The sequence below is a fragment of the Dipodomys spectabilis genome, unplaced genomic scaffold (assembly GCF_019054845.1).
Source record: "Dipodomys spectabilis isolate Male_0828 unplaced genomic scaffold, ASM1905484v1 ptg000140l, whole genome shotgun sequence".
Classification (NCBI taxonomy): domain Eukaryota; kingdom Metazoa; phylum Chordata; class Mammalia; order Rodentia; family Heteromyidae; genus Dipodomys; species Dipodomys spectabilis.
In genome coordinates, this window is record NW_024870817.1 from 21,347,945 (window position 1) to 21,369,345 (window position 21,401).

The 21,401-nt window shown below is 37.8% G+C and overlaps 1 protein-coding gene across 1 annotated transcript; it reads left to right on the forward strand.

Annotated features, from left to right (window-relative positions):
* The first annotated feature begins 81 nt into the window (after positions 1-81).
* Dhfr (dihydrofolate reductase) lies at positions 82-19,678 on the forward strand. The gene is made up of 6 exons (XM_042690873.1): positions 82-239; positions 585-634; positions 2,746-2,851; positions 7,508-7,634; positions 11,631-11,746; positions 18,818-19,678. Exons 1-6 carry the CDS (start codon positions 154-156, stop codon positions 18,894-18,896), a joined length of 564 nt encoding a protein of 187 aa, XP_042546807.1. The 5' UTR covers positions 82-153; the 3' UTR covers positions 18,897-19,678.
* Positions 19,679-21,401: the final 1,723 nt, after the last annotated feature.

Here is a 21,401-nt window from a genome sequence, read left to right on the forward strand (position 1 = left end):
ACGCTGCGACCCGTTCGCGCGGCGGGGCGGGAAGGGGCGGGGCCTCGCCTGCACAAATAGGACGGAGGGGGCGGGGCGCCCGCAATTTCGCGCCAAACCCGCGGCGTGCACCCCGTGTGCCCTAAAAGCTCGGAGTCGAACGCTGCTGCCGGCATGGGGCGCTCGCTGAACTGCATCGTCGCCGTGTCCCAGAACATGGGCATCGGCAAAAATGGGGACCTCCCCTGGCCCCCGCTCAGGTACCTGCTGGGCCTAGGTGGGGCAACTGGAGCTGGCACAAGCTGCCGCTGGCCCAGGCACGGCGGGGCTGCGCTGGGCTGGCCTGCGTGCCGGGGCTGCGGTGGGACTTGGAAGCCGGATGGGCCGTGGGTAGTTCTGGCTTCCACCACCGCAGCGCCGGGCCAAGCTGTTGATTTCCGTGAGGATCCTGGGGCTGCTCTGGCCCTTTGCCCCCTAGCGCTCTGACCTGGAGCAAAGTCCCCGCCCTGGGCTAGCACCGTCTACTACGCAGAAAGTTTACCCTGGGCGTTGCAGCCTGAGCCCGCGGGATACAATTCTGAGTAAGCTGTTTTTCTGCCTTGCAGGAATGAATTCAAGTATTTCCAAAGAATGACCACAACCTCTACAGTAGAAGGTAATGTGAACTTTAAAGGAGATTTGCCATGGTAAGCTGCCACCTCCCCTCCTACCAGTCAGTGATCGTACACAGTTCCTGATTTAACGTTCTTTTTACGTGTGCTGTTCGTTTGGGGGCAAAGTGCCAGCAGAGGTTAGTGCTTTGGAATAGTTGCTGAAAGAGGTGGTAAAGCCTGAGCATGGGCAGTGGGATGTAAAAACTTTTAAACTACTGGATGTAGGTGGCTCACCTCTGCAATACTAGCCACTCACTCAGGAGGTTGAGATCTGAGGGTTGGATTTGAAGCCAGCCCAGGAAGATAAATCCATGAGACTCTTACTCAATTAACCAGCAAAAAGCCAGTACTGGAGGCGTGGCTCAAATAGAACACCAGCCTTGAGTGAAATGACAAGAACACTAAGAGCCCAGTGTGTGTGCACAGGCGCACACACACACGCACATATTTTTAAAAAACAGTTATGTGATATTGAGTGTTAGATATGTACAACTGAAAGGTAATGGAAGAAGTCATCAAGCATCTCTCCGATTACCAGTGTGGCCAAGTCTAGGTGACTTGGAAAATAAATGAGTGGGGAATGGGTTGCAATTGTAGACAATTTTCAGTTGCATGTTTGACATCCAGGATAATTTCATTCCTAGGGGAAGAACTAGGTAAATTGAGCCATTGGAGAGAGGACTATAACCAAAGAAAAGACTCTGAATGAGAGGATATTCTGGTGAAAACCTAAGAAATACATCCGTTTGTGGTGAGGAGGAATGGCAGCATAAACCATGAATCCCCAATAGTCTAGGTGTTACACAACGTTAATAGGACAGACAAAATGCCTTTGTATTGGCCCTCAGGTCAGTGGTGTAAATGGGATGACAAGAAGCCTTTTTAATAAAACCACTCCCAAGAATCCTGAGTGTGGTCTGGTACTTGTTAATATTACCTTGACCAAAATATCTAAGAGTTCTAAGTATTTAAGTAAAAATGGAAATCGTATGTATAAATATTTTATATAAGAAGCATTATTCGTGAGGTATAATACTGAAAGGTATAGAGGCACAACTGAACGTATTTTTAAGGTTAAGATAAGTAGAGCATTAAAAACTTCCTGGTGTGTGTACGTGTGTGTGTTCGTTCATTCATTCATATGTCCATTGTAGGGCTGGAACTCAGAGCCTCTGTGTGTGTGTGTGTGTGTGTGTGTGTGTGTGTGTGTGTTTGTTCATTCATTAATTCATATGTCCATTGTAAGGCTGGAACTCAGAGCCTGTGTGTGTGTGTGTGTGTGTGTGTGTGTGTGTGTGTGTGTGTGTTCGTTCATTCATTCATTCATATGTCCATTGTAGGGCTGGAACTCAGAGCCTGTACGCTATCCTTTAGCTTTTATGCTCAAGGCTGGCATTCTTACCACTTAAGCCACAGCTCTGCTTCACAATGTTTAGGGTTTAAGATTAAGAGTCTCAGACTTTCCTGCCCAGGCTGGCCTGGAACCATGACCTCAGATCTCAGCCTCATAATGAGCTAGTATTACAGGCATTAGCCACCAGTGTCTAGGCAGGACCTATTTTCTAAAGTACGACAATAAATCTATAAAGTGCATAAACATAAATAGTATGATTACATCCAACAGCAACTGTAATAGTACTTATTAGGAGGTAACCTTTTTCTACATCTCTAATCCCCTCAATGGCTAAGTGTAAGAAGTATTCTTTTTTATCTTTAAACAGTTTTACAAAGCAGTTGCCATTTCACAAAGCAATTTGACTTTTTGTCTTTCTAAGGAATTACATTATTTTTATCTTCGTTGTATAGCTAAGGAAAGTAAAATGTGTTAATATGATTTGTATAGTAAATGACAGATTACATTCAACTTGAGCACTTCAACCCTGAATCTTTTTTCTTCACTGCAGTGGTTGCAAGTAGTTAAAAACAAACGCTGGGTTAGATAAAAAAGAAAATGGTTACCGTATTTAGATAGTGATAATTGTAGAGCTGTTTTAGTTTTTGTAAAGACTATCCACTAGATGTCAGTATAACAATCATATCTGCCTACATGTGTAACTATGAAAATATATGTATATTCCCTAAATGCATTTATTCTCCCTGTGTAACTTTATAGGTAAACAGAATCTGGTGATTATGGGTAGGAAAACCTGGTTCTCCATTCCTGAGAAGAATCGACCTTTAAAGGACAGAATTAATATAGTTCTTAGTAGAGAACTCAAGTAAGTACCATAACATAAACTCACCATACACAAATTTAAAAAATTGTATTGTTTCTTAGGGCTCAGATCATTGTGAAAGACTGAAATTGTATAAAAGTAACTATAAGGCTGTTTAATATCACTAAGGTAATTACAGAAAATGAATAAGCAGCGAATGCCATGCAACAACTTATTCTGAAGTTACATTAAAATTAAATTTCACTGTACTAGACACTTTGCACATTTATTTGCAATCATTAGTCTGGGCTCAAATACTAACTATACAATATAATAAGTAACTTTTTTTCTAGTTCAACAAATATCAAAATACCTATGTGTTAAGATTTACCAAAATTAAGTGGCTATCATTCTCTAGACTCAATTCTCAATTCAATAAGATGTGAGTTTTGACAAACTTATTCTAGTCCACTATTATTCCTAGTTAATTATAATACGAAAATTATACTTTGGGGGCTGGGAAGGTGGCTTAGTGGTAGAATGCTTGCCTATCATGCATGAAGCCCTGAGTTTGATTCCTCAGAACCACATATACAAAAAAAGCTGGAAGTGGCTCTGTGGCTCAGGTAGTAGGGTGCCAGCCTTGAGCAAAGGAAGCTCAGGAACAGTGCCCAGGCCCTGAGTTCAAGCCACAGGACTGGAATATATATATATATATATATATTTCATACTTGTATTCTTTATCCAGCATCTGAAGTTAAAAACATTTCAGAATACTGAGATAATTCAGGAAGTTTCAGAAGAAGGAAGCATCTGTGTCTACTTGACTTCTGCTAAGAATTTTCTTGTCCTTCAAACTAACAATGGTACTCCAATAATAATAATTCCTGATGTTTGGAAATGCCTTAGGGATTTGGGGTGCTGGGAGAATACCAAGATAACTCATGAAGTCAACTCCAGTAGCTGAATTCGACCTTAGTGGCTTCAATGTCATTTACTTCATTTATGACATGTACTGATTTCGGTTTTTCTTTTTTTCATTTGGTTATTGATACTGGTCCTAACCTACCATAATAGCTTCCTGAACCTCAGGGAGTTTTTTGTTTGTTTCATTTTATTGTGTGTTTTTTTTTTAATCTGGTCAGAAGTTACTGAATCAAGATGCTGAACATTTCTTCCTTAACAAAATAATCCAGTAAAAAAAAAAAAAATTCAGAATACAGCATGTGAGGGAGCTGCTTGCTTGTGGTAATTGGGGAAGGGAAAGCTAGAGAAGCAGACCCAGTGAAGATGGGTCTACAGTAGTTTCTTTGCAAGGAATTTGCTATCACTGATGTAGGGGATAGTTCCATAAGACCAAAAGTCTTTAGAGTGGGCATCAGGGAGGACAGACTAGAACTCTCCAGCAGGGGCTACAGTTCTACAAGTAAAATTTCTTTGGGGAAGCTTCATCTCTTCTTGTGAGGTGGTTTGTATTTTGATGAAACCCACCCATATTAAAGTCATCTACCAAATACCTTGGCAACGACACCTGGATTACTGTTTGAATAATATACTAGCCAAGTTAAACCCGTTATACAGCCACACACTGAGGGTTTCAGGCATATGAAGATTTTTCTCCCATATCTGTTCTAGACTGGAAAATGCCTGGCCATTGCACTAATTGCCTCTGGTTGATGTGCAGCCTGTCATCTGCCTCCATCTTCATGCTGTTCTTTGTCCTGGTTGCTAGGATATTTTGATTATCCTTCTCTTGGTAGAATCCAGATTCACAAACTGTATTTCCATTCCCAGGGATTTTTTTTAATAACATATTCTTGAATACTACTCAAGGTTATTTATGGCTAGCTTGAGCTAACACAAACATAAAGGAATCTCAGTGGGGGAGATGTTCAGTTAAGCCAGCATTTCTTCTCAAATGATGAGTCTAATTTCTTCTGTATGACCCTCCTGTGGTATATGTAATTGGGTTTGGTTGTTTCTTATATATTTACATAAACATTGGTGTATTTTGCTTTTTTTTGAAAAAAAGAAAATTTAAAGTCTTTATTATATGGCATGCCACAGTAATAGTGATACCAGTCAGTAAAAATAATTTATTAGGCTTCTTTTCTTGCCCCTTCTCTTGTTTCCCTACCTGCTGGCCAATTGCATGCATATGCTGAGCACCTGCTGTATGCCAGGCTCTTCTGAGTCTCGCATAAAGTACCAGCACTTACATACTTGTTTATGCAACCTTTTAAAGGTACTTGATTTTATACCTCTTCCCAGTATAGAAGAAACCGGATCTCAAGGTAACCCATTCCTGCTATGTTTTTACACTGAGATAGGGTCTTCCTGCCCAGCCACAAGCCTAGACTGTGATCTGCCTTTAGGTTTCCCACAAAGCTAGGATGACAGGCATATACCCCCTCATTTAGCTGTTAGTTAAAAAGGAGTCTCAACCAGAGTTGTAGTTAAATTAAGTGGAAAGCCTACTAGGAACATTATCTCATTTAATTCTCTGGGAGTTACCTAGAAGAATACAAGATTCTCCATCACAAATAACACACCAAACATGTCCACACATGTTGACACAGATTATGTATACTACCACATACCAGCCTTTTCTTGTTGGAGAATCCGAACTCAGTTTGAAGATATATATGTATCTATATAGATATAGATGGAAAGGAAATTAGCAATGAAGCGAGTCCTAATATGGAATGTTTCAGTCCTTGCTTACCGTGTTCTTTTCTAGAATGTATTCTGTGAACAAGCTGATGAACTCAAACATTACCTCAGTTTTTAGGCATTGCTGAGCATATTTCCTGTAAAACATTTCTGAACTGCTAAGAAATCAACTATTTTTCTAGTGGCAATATTGAGATTTGATTTCCAGAGTCTTGTTCTTTGCTATGCAAGTGCTTTATCACTTGAGCAATGCTCCTGGTCCTCCTTGCTTTTAGTTTATTGTTCAGGTAGGGTTTCTTTGTTTTGTCCAAAGCTGACTTGAAACCACAGTCCTCTTGTATCCAACTCCTGAGCAGCTGAGATTATAGATATGAACTACCACACCTGGCTCAAATAGCCATATCTTACAGAACCATCTCCCCAGCACCTTTTTATAACTTAAATTTGAAACAAATTGTTAATCTCATCTTTGTTTTTCATTTCCAGAGTTACTACAAAGTGTAAGGAATTATTTATGTCACAAAATTATTGTCCTTTCTCGTAGACATTCTTGCCAATAATTTGTCCTTCTGGGAAATCATATCACTATTACCCACCAGCTGCAGGAATACCTCTTCCACTTTCTCATGTCAAGTTTTGTTGTTGTTGTTTTCCATTTGTCTCCTCTCATTAATGCTGACTTCATCATCCTCAGTTCCTAAAATCACCTCAACTGTCCCTGTCATCCTACACTGTTAACCAGACTGTGTTCTCTCCCAAGTCCCGGTCCCTGTTTCTTCCACTTTGGATCCTCTTTCAGCAATCTAGTCCAACTAGTTCCTGCAGCTTCCCTGCTAACATCAGGCTTTTAACTTCAACCTGACCTCCATTTTCTTTTTCTAGCCTGAGTCAAAGAATATTCTTTGCTCTATCCTGTCTCCTTCCCATAAAGATGACAGAGAGTGGAGAAAAGTCAAATAGATATCAAGAAGAGAGGGAGCCTACTGCTAAGAGAATGAATAATCTCCATTAGTTCTTGATTAATCATTGTCATAACTACCAGCTCAAGGGCAATTACATAATACTTTTAAAGCACTCGGCTGAGAACTTGACAGCGAATTAATATGTCTCTTCTGTATCTAATTACTATGAGAGCGTAGATTCTGTAGGTCCCCTCACCTCCTCACCAAAATGAGTGAGTTCTGGAGGTTGAAAGACATTGAACTAGTCAGTGGAAACAATGAAATTATTTTAAATCCTCTTCCCTTCTGGGGTTTAATTGCTACACTGATTTTCAAATACTTCACCCATTTTGGTTTTGTTCAAAACATGAAAGTCCTTTCCCAAAGTAACCACATATTAACAGTTGACTATTGCTCCAGTCTTTTCTACAGTCATCCAACCCTGCTCTTTCCAGCATTTTATCATGTAAATTTTCAAACAGAAAGACATGTAAACAGCAGCTCTATGCCCTCCACCTACATTCTCTCAATACCATTCTGTGGTGCTAGTTTTATCACACCCATCTGTCCATTAGTTGGCTTTGTTTACATTTGTATTTCTTTAAAAATTGCAGGTATTAGTATATTTCTGCCTATATACTTCATATATATCATTAACTGTAATTTACTATTTTATTGAGTTTTTCTGCTGAAGTAAATATTTTTGCTAAGTTCTGACAAGTTTATACCTGTGTAAGCCAGACCCTGGTCAAAGATTCAGAACAGAACATTATCTTAACCTCCAGGGAGCCCAGTCATGGTTTTACCCAGTTAATCCTTACCCCCTATTACAGGGCCAACTATTGTGATTTTTTTCTAACCTCATGAGATACCACATGAGTTTTTGTGTTTCAGTTGATGTGGCTCCTTTGTGTGCAAAATGTATACTAGATACTGCTTATAGGCCATACTGATGTTAAGTATTTTTTACTGAAATTTCACATTTATGATGCTTCTAGTTTTATAATCACTGCTTCTTATTCAGATTATTATACTAGTATGTGTAGATTTTTCAAAACCAGTGATTTTTCTTTTTTTTTTTTTTTCTTCCCCCCTGCTCCCTCAGGGAACCCCCACAAGGAGCTCATTTTCTGGCCAAAAGTTTAGATGAAGCCTTAAAACTTATTGAGCAACCAGAATTAAACAATAAAGTAGACATGGTTTGGATAGTAGGAGGCAGTTCTGTTTATAAGGTAAGTAAAATGATCTATAAATAAACTAAATGTTCCCCCTACTTTATTTCAGCTCTCTTGCCATTTAAAGAGAAGATGAGAAGATAGGATATAACCCATTGTCTGAAACTAAAAATTTAAGCCATGAGCCTTAGAAGGAGCACATTATCACTACTTATAAGCTAGACAACTTGTGTGCTAGAATTGTCATTTGACATTGCCATGCCCAGGAATTTCTTTAGTCTATACCAGTTATTTTCTTTTTTCAGTCTAGTTCTTCTCCTTAACTATTTTTTAACTGGCAAGTAAGAGCACAGATATTATGAACAAGGTGTTTTGAAATACGTGTACATTTATAGAATGGCTAAATTGAGCTAAATAACATGTATGCTACCTCACTTATTTTTTGTAGTAAGGACACTTAAAATCAATTCTGAGCCATTTTTACAAGCACAATACATTGTTACTGATGATAGCCATCAAGTTATACAATAGACCCACTAAATGTACTCTTCCTATAGAACTGAAATCTTTATCCTTTGACCAACATCTTCCCACATATCAGTTTATTTTCAGCTCAAAACACTAGCTGAAGTTTCCAGGTTAAAACCATCCTAAAATTCTTTCTGAGAATTACATTCACACCTTACTGTGTTCTATCTAGATATGCTGTTATCTCTTTGTTTCTCTGAGAAACGTCTCACTGAGAAAAGCATAGGGCTCTCAGGTGATAGGTAACTCAATGTATGTTTGTTCAAAGTAGAACAAAAGCTTTTCCTCAACAATTTGCATATAATGTGAGGGTACAGGATATGATGTCATATCATAAGGAAAAATAGGGTACAAAAGAATTTTTTTTTCCATTTTTTCTTAATAACTTCTAACGTTAGATTTTTTAGGAGCTCTTTGATTCTTAAATATACTGTGTGTGTGTGTGTGTGTGTGTGTGTGTGTGTGTGTGTGTGTGTGTGTGTGTGTGTGTGTGTGTGTGTGTGTGTGTGTGTGTGTGTGTGTTACTGATGACCTCATACCCCTGTATCGCTTGAATTAATCCTCTAGCCCCAGATTAATATTTATGGACACAAAGAAATTCAGTCCATACCCTTTTAGGCTTATGGAAACATATATCCACTAAATTTATTTGAGAAAGAACAATTCTAGGCTCCTTCTCAATTTCTTACATTTTTATAACCTTATTTTCTCCATTTATTTATTTTTTTGGGGGGGAGGGGTCAGTCATGGGGCTTGAACTCTGGGCCTGGGCACTGCCCCTGAGCTCTTCAGCTCAAGGCTAGCGCTCTACCACTTGAGCCTCAGCCCCACTTCCGGCTTTTTCTGCTTATGTGGTGCTGAGGAATCGAACCCAGGGCCTCATGCATGCAAGGCAAGCACTCTACCACTGAGCCACCTTCCCAGCCCCTCCCCATTTATTTTATTTGATTTTTTTCATCCAAATATGAGTGTCTTCAAGAAAACTAGTTATTTGTTTTGTTGAGAAACTCACATTTTGAATGATTCAATACCATATTCATCTGAAAATGAATGATTTGAATACTATAAAATATGTAAACATTGTGGTAGGAGCACACAAAAGGAAACTGCTCATGTCATGGCAACAGAGAAGTAAAAAAGTTTGAAGAGACAGACTATTGTCCTAATATCCCCTTCATTGTCCCAATGGCCTAACTTCCTAACTACTGGGCTCCACCCTCTTGAGGTTCCACCTCCTCCCAGTAGCAGCATAGACTGGGGACCAAGCACCCAAAACATGGCCTCTGAAGATTGTTGAAAGCCCAATCTATGCCAAGAACCAATCCTCTTCACAAATCCTGACTCTAAAAATCTGCACTTCTTAGACAGCATCCTCTTCCATTTTATGACCTACCCTCAGCAAAATGGACCCTTATGTTCTCTAATAAAAGCAAGCATTTATTTCTATATCTCAAAGTACTTAATACATGTGATGTAGATATGCCATACAGACAGCTAGGTTACAGATGTTATTTCTTTTCTACTTTTGTTTTTAAGACAGTTCATAGGAGAGTAAACATCTTTCACCACAATTTTATGTTGGTCTATAAAACAGTAACTTAACTCTCTTTATATTTTATAAAACTATGTAAATAAGTAAATTCTATAAGTACTTCAATGCATTTGTATAATTTGATTTATGGTAAGGAAATAAAACCTGCAGTTCTTCATTATTCACCTAGCTTCCATCATAATAGATGGTAGATCATTCAGGCTGATCTTTCGATAGACCACATAAATAAAGCTTCATTGCCACATAGCCGTGCCTGTCTGTCTAGTGTTGTCTGTTGTCTGTGACTGCTTTTGCCTAAATAGATGAAACCCTCTGGCCTTCGAAGCTTAAAATACTTAGTAGATAGACCTCTATGAAAAACTTGGTTAATTTTATACAACTTCGGATGGAACTGTGGTAAGTACTGTAAGTCTTTCTAGTTGGGCAACAATAAGAATTAGTAGAATATTTAGTTGTAGCAAAGATACTAAAGGATTTAATATAACTGGAAATATCAAAAATGGAAGTTGAAAGTTTGTTCTGTGCCCTTTTTAGGAATTTTAGTGATAACACAGACCTGGAATTTCATATATGTATGTATGTATGTATATAAATTTTTTTCCTGTTCCTTATGTATGTTTGAGGAACAAAAATTATTACTGCTTTCTTGGATCCACAGTTTGATTTTGTTCTTTCGTTTTTTTGTTTGATGCTGATACTTGGGCTTGAACTCAGGGCCTGAGCACTATCTCTTAACTCTTTTGCTCATACTCTACCACTTGAGCCACAGCTTCACTTTGGGCTTTTTTATGGTTAACTAGAGATAAGGGTCTCATGGACTTTACTTCCAGTCTGATTTCAAACTGCAATCCTTAGCTCTCAACCTGTGAGTAGCTAGGATTACAGGTGTGAACTACCAGTATCGAACTGAATGGGCAATTTGGAGTCATCCTTTCTATTAAAATTTTAAAGTATTTGTTCCAAACCAGCTTTTTTTTTCTATAAAAATTATCAATAAGGAAGTGGCACTGTGGCTCAAAGGATAGAGTATTCACCTTGAGCTGAAGAGCTCAGGAACAGTGCCCAGGCCCAGAGTTCAAGCCCCACGACTAACCAAAAAAAAAAAAAAAAAATTAATAATAGTATATGCAGCAGAAAAATTATTAACAAAAAAGACTAAGAACAATTGTTAACAATTGTTATAGAAGCGTTTCTAATAAGAAAGATCTCATAAAATTGTATTATATTGCCCAGTAATACATATGTAAATTTTCCTTTGGGTTTAATTCTTTTTTTTTTTTCAGTTGTTTATAGGGCTTGAACTCAGGGCCTGAGCCCTGTCCCTGAGCTCTTTTGCTCAAGTCTAGCAGTGCTTTACCACTTTGAGACTTTGAGCCACAAGGCCACCTCTAGTTTTCTAGTGGCTAATTGGAGATAAGAGTCCCATGGACTTATCTGGGCTGGCTTCAAACAAGTATCCTCAGATCTCAGTCTCCTGAGTAGCTAGGATTACGGGTATAAGCTACCAGTGCCCAGCTTTGGGGTTAATTCTTAAAACAGCAGCCAAAGGAAAACACCAAACTGAATGATTAAATTAAAAAAGAGGTTTTTTTGCTTTGTTTTGCTTTTTGTGCCCTTCTTGGGGCTTGAACTCAGAGCCTAGGCACTGTCCCTGAGCTTTTGTTCTCAAGGCCATTGTTCTACTATTTGAACCACAGCTCCACTGTGGCTTTTTGGTGATTAGTTAGAGATCAGAGTCTTGTAGTCTTTCCTGCCCCAGCTAGCTTTGAACAGAAAGCTTCAGATCTCAGCATCCTAGGTAGCTAGGATTACAGGCATGAGCTACCAGTCCCTACCTAAAAAGGAATTCTTGTAAGCACACCAGCTTATAAGCTTACTAGCTTTACTACCTGATATAAACTTAACTAATGAAAGTCTTAGAGTTTCTCTTTTGACACAGATAAAGAAAATGTATATTTCCCTTTGTTTTAAAGGAAGCCATGAATCAGCCAGGCCATCATAAACTATTTGTGACACGGATCATGCAGGAATTTGAAAGTGACACATTTTTCCCAGAAATTGATTTGGAAAAATATAAACTTCTTCCAGAGTAAGTAGAGAGTGGTTAACTAGTCTAAAGTATGTTTGCATTGCCCTCTTAAGGATTACAGAAAAGAGTTGATTTTTTTTTTTTCTCCTAGATTGCATTTGGGATAACCATGTATCAGATAGATACACAGACAGATTAATAGCAACATAAATAGATACTATAGTAATTTGGGAAATCAATTTCAGCAAACTTGGAAATGATTGGATATTTTGTTTTACCTCTGTCTTAGTAGCATATATTAATTATACAAAGGAATTCATTTGTGACATTTCTATATAATGGACTTAGATTAGATTCACCCCTTCTGTTATTTATTACTCTTCCTTATCTCTTCCACTTTTTAAGTAATTTCTAATAGGCTTAATTATTTTATTTTCATATATATATATGAAGTACCTTGATCATATTCACACCCTGCCTCAACCCCACATAACCTTCCTTTTTGCCCTTCAGCAGTTTCTACTTCAAAACAATCTCTTCGTTCTTTTTATGTTTGTTTAGGTCTGGATTCTACATAAGAGAGAACATACAATGTTTGTCTTTTTTAGTCTGGCTTATTTTATTTAATGTAGTGATCTCTAGTTGCATCCATCTTCCTATAAACAACATAATTTCATCCTTCTTTGGCTGAGTAATACTCTGTTGTGTATCTATACCACATTTTTATTTTATTACCCATTTTTCAGTTGATGGCCACCTAGGCTGATTCCATAATTCAGGTGTTGTAAGTAGTCTACTAGAAACATGGTGTCTATTTTTATATGCTTACTTACATTCCTTGAAGTATATGCCAAGGAGCGAAGCAGTCAGATTATATAATACCTCTGTTTGTAGTTTTTTGAAGAACCTCCATGCTGATTCCCATAGTGGCTGCATGAATTTGGAAGGGTTCAGGTTTTAATGATTTTTGTCAAAGGGAAGAGCTATTATTAGTCCATTCTAGGAAAGTCAGATTGTTCTAGGCACTGAAGACATTAGTAATGACTTGGCTTGCTGATATTGCTGTCAGCTGGAGATTATATTCTTTATAGTAGTAGGGAGGGTAACAAATGACAGTGATGAAAAGAAGTACTGCATGTAGAATCAAGGTGCTCTGAGGTAGTACATGCTGTGGCCTGAGAAGTCCTCTCAGACAGGTAACAAGTAGGATAAGAACAAAATGAAAGAAACCAGCCGTGCAGAAGCAGGAGAAATATACCAGGAACCAGAAACCATTCAGAGACTAAGAAAGAAATATCTGAACCTGAAGAACACTACAGGCATTTGGGAACAAGAAGAAGGCTAATGGGATCAGACCTGCTGCATTTTTAGACAGCTGTGACAGCCGTGATAGCTATACATGCTTTATAGGGGGTGGACCAGAGGAGGCAAGAGTGAAGCAGCAACCTTTAGTTGAAGTGGTTCAGGTCAAAGATTAGCCGATTTTGATTAATGTGGTAGCAGTGGGTGGAGATAGAAGAAATTACATTTGTGACACTAACATGAGACCACCTGATTTAAAATAGTATTTCAGTTTACAAGCATCGTTCAGCTATTGAGTATAGAGAGAATAAAAGAAAAATGTTTCATCAGTACTTTTAGACCTGCTTTTAGCACATTCTTCTAAATATTCTATTTTGTCTAGCAATTATTCTGTGAGTGTACATTTGTTTTTTAAATGCCCAAAGGAATATTAAGACCAAGATCCTTTTTTTAAGTAGTTAGGATTATAGGCATAAGCTACTAGGGCCTCAGCTTTCTTGGGCTCCTTATTCTAAAGAAAAATTGAAAATTATAAAAACTAAACAGCTGAAATACAGACTTTGGCTTAGGCTCCAAAGGTGATTACACAGAAAAACTACATTTGATGATTTCATATATGTTATGTTAAAAACTTACTTTGTTATTACTGATTCTCACAGTAGGTAAATATAGATCTCAGCTCTTCTTCACTTTTTTCTCTTGGCTATCACCCACAAGAATGAACTACTGCGGGACACTAGTAATCCTAGCTACTCAGGAAGCTGAGATTTGAGGATTCCGGCTCAAAGCCAGCCTAAGACTCTTACTTCCAATTAACCACCAAAAAGGGGAAGTGGAGTTGTGGCTAGTTGTAGAGCACTAGCCTTGAGCACAAAAGCTCAAGGACAGCTGCCAGGCTCAGGAAGGAAGGGAGAGAGAATGAGTTACTGTGTGAATCTCTTTCATTTCAGTACTTTTCCAAATCTTTCTGTTCCCATCTGGAACTCTGCAAAGCTATGACCCTTCAGGATCCTTGATAAATAACATTCTGACTCTTATAGGAAAGAAAATTTTAACAGCTTTCACACATGCTAACATTCACTATTGAAAGTATGTAACTTGTTATGTATTTGCCAGGTTCTGCAGCCATCATAACAATCTCAAGTAGTTATAAATGTGAGAGAGGTTTCTGAACTCAATTATCTTCCACTGAACCCAATGTGTATCTTTATGCCAATGCCATACCACAAACTTGATAATCAGGAATATATGTATATGTCTTCCAATTTTGTTTTATTTTGCAATATTGCTTTGCTATTCTAGGTCCATTACATCTCCATATGAATTTTATGACTAGTGTTTTTGTTTGTCAGGAAGCAAACTGGTAGATACTGATAAATACTGTGTGTATGAAAATCACTCGAGGAGTATTCTCATCTTAACCGTATTGTTTTCTAAACTTTTAGCATGTGACAGCTTTCTGCTTACTTAGATCCTTTAATTTCTTTCAGTAATGTCTTATAGCTTTTAGTGAATGTCTTATATTATTAATTCATTAAATTTCTTGAGTATTCTATTCTTGATGCTATTATAAGTGGTCTTTTTTCTTAATTTTATTCTCATACTTCACGACCCGTTTATAGAAATACAAGTGATGTTTTGCTTATTGAACTGATATCCTGCAACTTCACTGAATTCATTAGTTGTGAGGAGATTGCTTAGGACTTTCTATATTATATTATACTATATTATAATTGTTGGCAGCAAATAGAAATAACCTAGTTCTTTTTCAGGTCTGGATTTTCTTTTTTAATTTTTCATGCCAAATTACCTTGGCTCAAATCTTATACAATATTTTCTAGAAGGTGAGTAGAGCAAACATGCTTACACACTGTTTCCTTGATCTTAGGTAGAAGCATTCAGCATGTTACATGTGGGATTGTCACACATGCCCGTATCACACTGAAGCAGAGAAGAGCCCTTCTCTAGTTCATTGAGTATTTTTTATCACAGCCGAATGTTAGATTTTTGTCATTTGCTTTTCTGAATCTACTGAGATGATTGTGTGATTTTTTTTTTGTCTATTAACAAGTGCTTTAATATACCATTAATATGAAATACTACTTAGTTTTTATGTTAAATTAATCTTACATTATGGTACAAATTCAACTTGGTAATTGTTATAACCTTTTTTTAATGTTGCTCAATTCAGTTTGCTAGTATTTTGTTAAGGATTTTCACATTTACATCTCAAAGCAATGCTAAATCTACAGAGGTTTATTTGTTCATGTGTCTTTTAATGTCGGTACCTGATTTTGGTATTAGGAAAAAAACTGACCTTAAGAATGAGTGAGAGACACTCTCCTCTTCTCTTTCTTGGCACAGCTTATGAAGGTTTGGTAGTATTTCTTCAAGTGTCTTAGAAAAGTTTAATGTTGAGTAGATTGAGATAGAAACAATACCCTTGCTCAGAAGCAGACATTCTCAACAAGACTGAAAGACAATGAAAAAAATCTCTCTTCCATTGCAGTATTTGTAGTTTTCTGTGATTTCAGTGTATATTACCAGTAGGGCAACCTCCTTAATATGGAGTGGAGGGAATTCCAAAGGGTAAACATGGAGTAGGTCAGTCTTTCATTAAATAGAGAAAAAAAGGAAAGCTCTGAAAGACTGTAACACTGCTCCATTTGGAGACTTTCTCTCCAGTCCTCAATATATTAGAAAACTTGTCATTGCTCCCTATTGTCCTGAAACAACCTTTGGTCATTTTCCATTTCCTCTTTTTCCCCCTCCATACCACCTCCTTAGTTTAGACTCCCATTATCTCTATCAGTATCCTTTTGTGGTGATCCAGGCTTCAGTTCAAATATAGTATCTTTTATTAACTCTACTTATTGGCTTAGAAGAGGGAAAAAAATTAGTACTAATATAATGAAATAAAAATGAAAGTGAGAACTATGGTGAGGTTTAAAAAAAGATAAATTTAGAAAGTAGATGAAGCCACAAATGATTAAAACCTGAAAACAGAAGTTAATATTAACAAAGTGAGATGGTTTTACTCTGTGTCTGCCTTTTTTTTAAACTCCATAGGTCATTGCTTCTGCAAGTATTCTTTTTCTTTGGTGGAGGGAGTGGGTAATTGGGGTTTTAATTTTATTTTATTGTAAGGTGTTGTGTTGTACAGAGGGGTTACAGTTACATAAGTAAGGTAATGAGTACATTTCCTGTCAAACATGTTTACCTCCTCTTAAGTATTCTTTCAATGGTACCATACCAGTCTGTCCTATGAGGTTCTGTTCTCAATCATCCATCTTGGAAGAAATCTTTCTATCTCAGTCTCACATGAATCCCCAACCAAACTAACAGGCCCAAATATATATCGGCAGGTTCTTGTTTAAGGAAAAATACGCTTTTTCTTGTAGTTACCAGCCTTCCTGTAACTATCTAGTCAAAAACAGATGAATACCAAAGAAGCTGTCTCCTTGATCATTGCTGTAATGCCTGAGGCAGGCTAACTTTAGTAAAGAGATGTATTTGGCTCTCAGTTCTGGAGGTTTAAAATCATATCAATGGCATTTCAGCACCAGTTAGAGGACCTCAAGAAAACTGAGATCACAGTGATAGGAGCATGAATGGGAAGAGATTATAGCTCCAAAGAGGAAGCCAGAGAAAGACTAGAGTCCCATGGGCACACTTCCAATTTACCTAAGTACTTCCTCTTAAGCCTCACATTTTAAAGGCTCAAAACCACTTCCCGATCGCCCTAGAGAAGCCTCCAGCACATGAACCCATGGAGGACAAACAACATCCTAAACTGTAACTGAGGCAGTAATTGGCTCCACAGCTAGGATGGATGCCCCTTAACAGACAGATAGCTGGAAGTAGATCTTAAAGTTCCTCTTCAGACTTCACCACTTAAAACTCTCTCTAGGATGTTCCATATTTGTCCACACTCCTTTTAAATGTTTCCTCTGGAGCCTATGTCTTAAAATCTTTTATTTCGTCTTGTGTGTCTGTGTGTGTTATTTATTGGATAACTGTTTTCAATAATTGGGTTTGGGGGGGGGGGGGGTCCAGTCGTGGAACTTTGGGCGTGGGCACTGTCCCTCAGCTCTTCAGCTCAAGGCTAGTGCTCTACCACTTGAGCCACAGCGCCACTTCCAGCTTTTTTCTTTTTGCTTATGTGGTGCTGAGGAATTGAACCCAGGGCCTCAGGCATGCAAGGCAAGCACTCTACCACTGAGCCACCTTCCCAGCCCCTGTTTTCAAGAATTCTGTTTGCCTCTTTGACCTTCTATCTCTGAGCTATGGTCCTTTGTCAGTTCAGATCTGATGTTTATTTATCCATTGCTTTTCTTGATGCTTCAAGTTTCTACAAAGGAGTCCTTATGTGGGTAGTTAATAACAAATAGGTGATGTTCCCAAATTCTATCACCAGATTTGAGTTCTGAATCCAAGTGTGCATCTTAGAGTTTATTCTTTAGAACTTTTCAATTATGGTTAAGCGGTAAGTTTGACCATTATTAAAACAAAACAAATGTATGAGTAGTAGAGGAAGAAGTGAAAGTGAAGAATTAAATCCTCCTCTTCACAGAGGAGATTAATATTAATTACCATGGCTACCGATCATATTCAGCCAGCAGGATAGTTATTTCTAAGTTGTTATTCTTAATTGTGAAAGGAACGTCTTGGTACTTTGCTTTTGTCTTATTAACTGACAGTCTTGACACTCTTGAGAATTGTGCACATGCAAAAAATATGTAAATGCTACTTTTAATGACTCACTCCTAAGAAACTAAAATTATGGTTTTAAAATAGGCCTGGCTTTTTATTTTCTTTAATAAAAACAGCTCTACTACTACTTAAATAGCGGAACAGCAATAGATTAGAAATGGTTGGCAAATAGAAACATGGTTTGTTAGTCTGAGATATAAATTACTACAGACAAAATACCATTGTGTTCTCCTTACACATTGTTAGGCTGTTTGTTACTTTCTGTCTTTCTTTTTATCACAATAATCTCTGTAATTAGCCACTGAAAAAATTAATGTCTGACTATTTAATAATGTATATCACAAGAAATTAATTTTTTATGTGTTTTTTGCCTACCATAAATTTCAAAAGTAGTTAAAGGGACAAAAACCTGTAATACTGGTGGAGCATTTTTCATGCCAGGCGCAATGCCAGATTTTTTTATGAGGATACCAGCCAGTGGCAGGCATGGTGTGACTACAGCAGCTGCCTCTAACCCCCAGCAACACACACTGAGTGAAGTAACAAGGTTTGAGTGACAGGAGTACAGGTTTGGAGCCCAGGGGTTAGGGCAGAATTGAACAGAGAACTTCTTTTGAATGGGAAGCTGAAGGGAGCAGATACCCGAGGGTAGCAAAGATTAGGTAGATAGGGAGTTAGAACCATGCTGGCCTCCAGGAAACAGAATCCATATCTTGCATGGATTCTAAACAGCCATAGATGATATTTCATTTTTCCTTTGTTTAACATATGAAATATGGTACCAATTTGTAACACTTGCAAAATATGCTTAGGAAATTTCATGTTAGGTTGGAGATAGAATAGATACAAGACAAACTGTTTTTAGAAAAGAATTAGGAATCAGGATAAGAAATTGCACTTCATTTTATAATCATGTAGTTTGCTATTTTGTCTTACCATTTGTCTGTGTCGTATCTTAGCCTGATAGTCACTTCTTCAACAGTGGCTGAGTTACCATTTGGAAGAAAAAGGGAAAACTGATTGACTCACATACTGTGGACGCCTGTTGGGTGAGAAGTCAGGGGAGCTCTGCTTTCAGTGGATGCTACTTAAAGCGCATGTCCTTTTCTTTTACAGATACCCAGGTGTGCTCTCTGAGGTCCAGGAGGAAAAGGGCATTAAGTACAAATTTGAAGTATACGAGAAGATTGATTAATATAAAGATGTTTTCTGGTTTATTTCAAGTTGTGCCAAACCCTTCTCCCCTTAAAATTAATGCATTTTTACATTGGAAAAAGATATATATTTACTTTAGATCTATAATTTTTTTGTTTGCTTATGTGTTTTCTTGCATGCTTGTTTTATGGTTCTAGAGATCAAGCACAGGACCTCACACATGGTAGGTTTGCACTCTACTACCCAGTCACAGTCTTAGCCACTGGATAATTATATCTAAGCAGTATGTTTTTATTCCTCATTAATATTAGGGAGGTTATATTAAATACCATTTAGGAAACATCTCTTGGCATAACTGACTCAGCACCCTTGCTCCAAGGCCAGAACTGACTTCCTCCCAATACCTGCTCAAGACAACATATTTATCTGCAAAAAGGCCTGAAGTGGGAGAGTGCCCTGGGAACATGAGTTAATGTAAGGGCCCACAGAGATAGGAACTAGATAGATAAGTCTATAGGGCAGGGACGGGAACAGAGAGCTATAACTCACATTTTTAACAGAAAATTAGGTCAGAGTTGGGCATGTGAATTATTCTGTGCACATCACACTTCTGAACAAAGTTCTTTTGACTTAGACAGGGACTCAGTAAATTGAGAACTCCATCATTATCTATAGGGCTGGTCAAGAAACAGAAGGAGATTACCTAAGGAGCACTATGAGACCTGTGAAATTTCTTTCTAATCTTTTGTGGGATTCGAGGGCCACTGTGGTAATGTTCTTTACCCAAAAGAGAGCAATAAAAATGATAGCTGCAGTTAAAAATTCATAGAGATAATGAACTAAGAATGGATATTACTAGAAACCAAAATTAGCAAGTTAGAAGCTAAAACTTTACAAAGTTGTTTTTTTTTCTTAAATGAGACTAAAATGTGCTACCATGTTAGCAGGACATAAATTATTTGGTATGCAAAAGAAATAGCATTTAAAACAGAACTTAGAAAGTGACAAAACCTCCCATGCTCCTGGATTAGAAGGATCAACATCGTGAAAATGGCAATACTTCCCAAGGCTATCTACAAATTCAATGCAATATCTATAAATATTCCAGCCTCATTCTTCAAGGAAATAGAAGAGGCAATCCAAAAATTCATATGGAACAATAAAAGGCCCCAAATAGCAAAAATGATCCTTAACAAAAAGAACAGTGCTGGAGGAATATCAATACCAAATTTCAAACTCTACTATAAAGCCATAGTAATCAAAACAGCTTGGTACTGGCATAAGAACAGACATCAGGACCAATGAAATAGAATTGAAAACCCAGAAATGAACCTACAGACCTATAGCCATCTAAGTTTCGATAAGGGAGCTAAAAAAATAGAATGGAAGAAAGACAGCCTCTTCAGTAAATGGTACTGGCAAAATTGGTTAATCACTTGTAGAAAACTAAAGCTAGATCCTTATATATCACCCTTTACCGGAATCAACTCCAAATGGATAAAAGATCTCAGAGTCAAAGCAAACATTCTGAAAAAATTACAGGATGGAATAGGAGAAACCCTAGGTCTCTTGGCACAGGCCGAAATTTTCTTAACAGAGATCCAGAAACAACAAATCAAAGAAAGGTTGGACAAATGGGATTGCATGAAGTTGCAGAGCTTCTGCATGGCAAAGGGCATAGCTAGCAAGATCAATAGAAAACCCATGGGTTGGGAGAAGATCTTCACTAGCCAGACAACGGACAAGGGTCTCATATCTAAAATATACCTGGAACTCAAAAAATTAAATCCCCCAACAACAAATTCTCAAAGAAACAACTGCCCAATAAGTAAGTGAGCTAAAGACTTAAAGCGAAACTTCTCTGAAGAGGAAAGAAGGATGGCCAATAGACACATGAAGAAATGCTCAACCTCCCTAGCCATAAAAGAAATGCAAATCAAAACAAAATTGAGATACCACCTCACCCCAGTTAGAATGGCTATAATCAAGAACTCTAATAACAACGGATGCTGGAGGGGATATGGACAGAAAGGAACCTTACTGCATTGTTGGTGGGAGTGTAAACTTGTTCAACCACTTTGGAAAGTAGTATGGAGATTCCTCAAAAGACTCCACCTTAGAGCTCCCCTATGACCCAGCAATCCCATTTTTTGGGCATTTACCCAGATGATCACAAACCAGACCATACTAAAGCTACCAGCACAACTATATTTATCACAGCATTATTTACCATAGCTAAGATAAGGAAACAACCTAGATGCCCCTCAGTAGATGAATGATCAAAAAAATGTGGTATATGTGCACAATGGAATTCTATGCCTCCATCAGAAAGAATGACATTGCTCCATTTGTTAGGGAATGGAAAGACTTGGAAAAAATTTTATTAAGTGAAGTAAGCCAGGCCCAAAGAAACATAGGTCCCATGGTTTCCCTTATTTGCAATTACTAGTTTATGTCTGAGACAAGCAGAAACAGTCAGATAAGTTGATGTTAGGGGAAATGAACCCCAAGATAAGGATTCAAATGTTTTTTTCTTGTGATTTTT